The sequence below is a fragment of the Trachypithecus francoisi genome, unplaced genomic scaffold, assembly GCF_009764315.1.
Source record: "Trachypithecus francoisi isolate TF-2019V2 unplaced genomic scaffold, Tfra_2.0 Lachesis_group16, whole genome shotgun sequence".
NCBI lineage: Eukaryota > Metazoa > Chordata > Mammalia > Primates > Cercopithecidae > Trachypithecus > Trachypithecus francoisi.
In genome coordinates this window covers 63,431,445-63,437,444 of record NW_022681461.1, presented here as the reverse complement: position 1 = coordinate 63,437,444, position 6,000 = coordinate 63,431,445, and the positions used below count along the sequence as shown (strand labels likewise).

Here is a 6,000-nt window from a genome sequence, read left to right as displayed (position 1 = left end):
GAAGACACTACAGACCCCAGTCTCCCATCCCCCGCCTTTCCTACTCTGGTCCTCTCACTTCCCATCCAGATGGCAGGGCTGCCAGTGTGGTGTTTGGGAGAGGGGCCCCCTGGACTGGAAGCAGGGACTGAGTTCCAGTCCCTCCCAGTGCACTCAGATCTAGTGCACAGGATGGGGCATCTGCCTCAGTTTCCCCTATCCTGCCCCCACTTCTGCATCTGGCCTGGTCCTGCCCCATCCCTCCCCACCTCCTGAGACGTGGCCAGACCATCCTTTATTCTTATCTCTTGGATCCTGGAATCACCCCATGGTCTCATTCCTGAACCAGAAAGGCACCTGAATAGGGCCACAGCCACCAACTCAGAAGTCCCTGGGGGGCTCAGCCGTGTGTCCACCACCTCCACTTTAACCCGGCCAGTCAACTCGCCTTCCACACCTCACTCTCCCCTTGCACTTTTCTCCTTCCCTTAGGCCACTCCTCTAGTCCAGGCCTCATCCATTCATTCAGCAAGTATCTACTGAGTACCAGGCACTCTTGTTGGTCCTTGATAGACTCCAGTGAACAAGGCAGACAAACCCTTCAGCTCTCATGAGCTGGCATCCCAGTGAGGAAAACAGAGAATAAACAAGAAACTGAAGACAAGTATATGGTACATGTTAGAAGGTGTAAATGCTAATGAGGAAAAAGAATAGAGCTGGGTAAGGAAGATTGGCACCACACTGACCTCCCTGCCTACAGGCTGACCTCTGACCCATCCTCCATGGGCTCCTGGAGGGATCTCAGGTCCAGCCATGCTACTTCCCTGCTTTGAAGCCCTCACTGGCTCCCCAGTGCTTCCCGGTGAAGGTCCAAGCTCCTTAGCCCAGTAGGCAGAGCGTCCCCATGATCTGGCCCTGCCAATCTCATCTTCCTGCCAGCAGCTCCACAGCATGCTCTCCAGCACCACCCTGCCTTTCCCTCTGCCGAGAATGCCCTTCTTACATTCCTATGTCAGTAGGCTTGTTCTCACCCTTAAAGGCTCCTCTCACTGTCACATGTGTCACACTAAAGGCTCCTCTTACTGTCACATGGAGACCCACATGTGTGGGCAGGTTTGCGCCCACACATGTGAGTCTCTCCATGTCCTAGGCCTGTGTGCATGCTGCAGCTACACACCTGCCACTGCCATAGCTCTCACATGCGTGTGCAGATTCTCTGTGAGCAGGCACGCCACATTCCCTTGCATGCTCCTCCTCCTTGGAGAGGCCCTGTCGGGGGCAGGGGCTGCCCAGGTATGTCTGACTTCCTAAAGCCTTAGCGGGAACAGGCGCTGCGGTTCAGGAAGTTGCCATGGCAACCGCCGGGCCCTCCTGCCTTCTCCTGCAATCAGCGCTGGGACCCGGCCACCCGCTGGGCTTCCTGGAGATTCATTCCCTGTGATTTGAGGCTGGGGGAAGAGGCATGGAGGAGTCTCTTAACCCCCCGGCCCCCGCCCTTCCTACCCTGGTCCTCTCTCTTCCCATCCAGGATGGCAGGGCTGCCAGGCTGGAACGGTGTGGTGTTTGGGAGAGGGGTCTCCTGGACTGGAAGCAGGGACTGAGTTCCAGCTCCAAATAAGAACTTGTGTGGCCTTGGATAGATCCCTTCCTCTCTCTGCGCCTCCGTTTCCTCACCCATGAGATGCCTCTCTTATAGGGTCTCTGTGGGGTCTGGGGCAGTAACGTGGCATGTATTAGATGTTCAGTTAATGCTGTCATAGAAACTGAAGGTCTAAAACAATCCATTGCTTTTACTGAGTTTTAGGGCACTCTTCCATCTGTTCGTCTGCAACAGCCCTTGAGGTGAGCTTTTTCATGTCAATTTGACAGAAGAGCCTAAGTTCAGAGAGGTGGAGAGAAGGAGGTGGTGGGAGAAGGCTGGGGTTGCTGGGGAGCCCCAGGGAAAAGACGGTCTGGGAAGGATGGTGCTTGGGATGGTTCTTTCTCTGCCAGCACACACAGGTGACCCTGCCTCCTTTCCACTTCCTGACAAGAATCTGGCCTTCATCTCAGGCTGGAGCTGGGGAGGTGGGGGGGCCTCCTAAATCCCAGGGACCTCCTCAATAGAAAGAGCCCTGACTGGAGGCAGGAGGCCTGCGTTCCAATCCTAACTGGCTGTGTGACCTGTGGGAAGGGGAAAGGGGCAAGGGGTCACTTGACATGTCTGAGCCCCCTAGATTAGAGGATAAGCCAGATGACCCTAAGGGCACATCCTGCTAGCATGGGCTGGGGTTCCTAGTCTAGATCAAGACAAGCTTTTGGGATATTGCAATCCTGGGCTATGGTGACCTGTGAGTTTGCCCAATACCATGGCACAGACCTCTCCCACAGACAGATGGGCCTGGCTTCACACATGCTCTTGGAGATACTGGAAACAGAACAGTGTCTTTGTTCTCCCAGCTCCACCAGGGTTTGAGTTTCTTCATCATGATGCTGCAGTGTCTATTTCTCCATCTCTCTCCAGTCTTTGCTGGGAAAGTCACCCCTACCGAGAGAAAAGGCACCACATTTGCCACTAACCTGGGGCTGCTTTCATGCCCATGGTCCCACCTAATCCCCACAACCACTCTGCAAAGTAGACCTTACTTCCTGCATTTCATGGGTGAGGAAATGAAGGCTCAGAGAAGTGGAGTGACTTGCTCAAGGTCACACAGCTAATAAATAAGTGGCTGAGTTGGGAATTGAACCCAGGTCCCCTGGATCCCAGATCCCAGTAGAAAGACCATTCTCAATTTCTGCTTTGCCTAACTGCCTGGTCCCACTCTCAGTGACAGCTCTGCTACCTGGAACTCCTCTCCCTCCTCTTTCTGGGGCCCCAGGTACTATCCGTGGCACTGCTTTCTCCTTATCCAGGCAGGAAAGGTGCTTAGACTTAGAAGTACAGAGGCAAAGAGCCCTTTGAGAGGACCCAGACCAGTCCCACCTGACCAGCTCTGCTTCCAGACAGATGAAGAAACTGAGGCCAGGCTTGAGACCTAGAATTAAAGGTGCGGTCTCCTATCCAACCATGAGGCATAGTGGAAGGTGAATCTCACCGAACAGGATTCTAGGAGGCAGAGGCTCTCAGAAAGAGGGTTATCAGTGGAGAATGCATCAGGGGATGCATTCTATGGCAGGCTGGTCTGCTAGTCAGGGCTTGAAGGTTTGGAATGGACTGGCACAGAGAAGAGGGAACAGGCCAGACCCGAGGGTGGGGGTTGGGTGGCTTGGCTGAGCTGAAGGGTCAGGCAGCCTTGGCCAGGCTCCCATCTCCAGCCCCAGGGCGAGCGCATGAGGTGGAGCTGCAACATTCAAGCAGCTTCCTCCCCTTTGTTGGGAGTGATGTCGCCCATTTCCTGGATGTCCAAGAACCGGCTTCAAACAATAGCGCTGTCAGGAAGCCAGGAAGGGGCTGCTGCCCTGCCCCTGGTCCTGCCCCATCGCTCCCCACCTCCTGAGATCTGGCCAGGCCATCCTTTATGCTTATCTCTTTGAGTCTGATGCCTCTGCCACCAGCCAGCTGTGTTTCTGCAGTCAGGCCACCTAACTTCTCTGGGCCTGAGCTCTCCATCTAAAACTTGGGGAAAAGATTCTTACCTAGCAGAGCTGGCATGTCGATCAAAGGAGGTAATAATAATAGTAGTAGTGGTGGTGGCCAGCACACCACACATAGATAATGCACGTGGAAACGCTTGGCATGTGGTAGGCTTGACAAATGCGAGTTGACAATTTTCATGATTCAGAGTCAATTCACCTTTTCCAAATGCCTACTAAGTGCCAAGCATTTCCACATGTGTTATCTAAGTTTGGTAGGTTAAGACTTATGGTTTTGGAGTCAGACAAAACTGGGTTTAAATCCCAGTTCTGCCACTTACTATATATAGCTGTGTGACCCGTGGTAATGACATAACCTTTCCGAGCCTCAGCTTCTTCATCCATAAAACGGGAATAACAGGAACACCTATTTCATGAAGTCATCGCGAGAAATAAGTGGGTCAATAGATGTAGAACCCTTAGTGCAGTGCTTGGCAAACAGCAAGTACCTAATAAGTGTCAGTAATTATCATTTCCACCATGGGCTTCTACAGGCCCATTTCATATCTTTGCTCACACTGCTCCCCTGCCTCTAAGCTCCTCCTCTCTAAAAGTTGTGCAGGCATCCAACTCTGCACAACTTTTAACATTGAGTTGCAGCCACACAGGTAGTCCACAGTTCCACAGTGAGGAGTCAGAAGTCTAGGCTCGATCCTAATTTCACTACTATCTGAAGCCTTCCCATCTTTGGGCCTCAGTTTCCCCATCTGTGAAGTAAAGGGAATTTATGGTTCTCTGAGGGTCTCGCAATTGTGAGGCTCCATGAGTTAGTCCAGTCCTCTGACACCAGACCATTCCTGACACTGGACTTAGCAATGAGTCAGAGCCCTCACCCGGCACGAGAGGGCGACTGCGTGCTCAGGTCACGAGCAGGCGGGAATCCTCCCCAAATGCTGCGGAGAACTGCACAACTGGTTCAAGCTGTCTCCAGGCTTGGAAGCTGGGTGGATGTTTTTGTCAAGAAACATGGCCTTTTAATTAACACTATTGTCTGCCACTTAGCCCAAGGCTGACTCACAGGGAACACCGGGCTGGGGGGCCTCCATTCAGATAGCCTGTGGCTGGGACTTTGTGTTCTGCCAGCCCCTCCCTCTTGCCTGGAAAAGGTCTGTCCCTCTGCCTGTCCACCTTGCCTCAAAACCCCCTGCTGAGGGCACTTGTCAGCCTGAGGGGTCCTATTGGCCGCACACCTACTTGGTGCAAGGTAATGTATAATCATCTTGTCACAGAATCAACAAAACCACCCCAGAAGGGCAGCACTGTTGTTACTCTCATTTCTCAAAGGAGAAAAATAAACTTCAGAGAAGCAAAGTGTGTTTCTCAAGTCTGACAGAAGACTCACCTGTCTCATGAGTCACCAGAGTGGCTTTTTGGACAGTAATAAGCTTAGAGCTGCATGGTCTGGGCCTGGGCAAGACACTTCACTCTCCATATTCTCTCCTGTCCGTCCTCATGCTTCCATTACCAATCACCCAAATCACCAGCTCCATAACTAAGAGGGAAGCAAAGAGCCCAGGTTTTGCAGCCAAACAGCCATGGGTTATTTATTTATTTAGAAACAGGATCTTGCTGTGTTGCCCAGGTTGCAGTGTAGTGGTATGATCACAGCTGACTGCAGCCTTGAAGTTCTGGGCTCAAGGGATCCTCTCACCTCAGCCTCCTGAGTAGCTGGGACCACAGGCGCGTGTTACCATGCCCAGCTAATTTTTTCATTTCTGGAGAGGTAGGGTTTCACCATGTTGCCCAGACTGGTCTTGAGCTCCTGGGGTCAAGTGACCCTCCCACCTTGGCCTTCCAAAGTGCTGGGATTACAGGTATGAGCTACCATGCCCAGCCTAGCCCTGGGTTTTAATTCTGCTTCTGCCAGAGATAAAATACATACAGTCCCCACCTTGAGAAGCTCAAGTCAAGAAAGGGAGGTAAAGTAGAACAGTAAACAAATGATCACCATGTGATTTGACATACAAGAGAGCTGTACCTCATAGAAATTTCCCATGTCAAAAGAGTCACTTCGGTCCTTTTCACAGCTGTTCAGGATCACATTGTGTGGCTCTATTGCAATTCATCTACTGTTCACTACTAATGAACAGAAGCTTTTTTTCTGTCTCTCTCTCTTCACTTTTTACAAGCAATACTGAATGAACATCCTTGTACACAGCTTAACGTACTTGAATCAGTGCTTCTGTGATATAAATGTTTACAGGTGAGGAATGGTACACTCATTAGATTTTGATAGATGTACCAAATTACCTTCCAAACATAATGTATCAATACAACAATTTAAACTCCTCCCTGTAGCATAGGAGAGTAGGCATTTCCCCACTTCTGGGTCAATACTCAAAATTATCAACTTTTTACATTGTTGCTAAACTAATTAATGGCATCTTATTATGGTTTTACTTTGCATTA

The 6,000-nt window shown here is 51.1% G+C and overlaps 1 protein-coding gene across 1 annotated transcript in view; it reads right to left on the bottom strand.

Moving 5' to 3' along the window:
- Window positions 1–1,995: 1,995 nt before the first annotated feature.
- NDUFA8 (NADH:ubiquinone oxidoreductase subunit A8) overlaps window positions 1,996–6,000 on the bottom strand; it is a 34,068-nt gene continuing 30,063 nt past the window's right edge. The window contains exon 4 of the mRNA XM_033237569.1: window positions 1,996–2,503. Within this exon, the coding sequence (XP_033093460.1) occupies window positions 2,498–2,503 (6 nt within the window). The 3' untranslated portion in view covers window positions 1,996–2,497. The remainder of the gene's footprint in view (window positions 2,504–6,000) is intronic.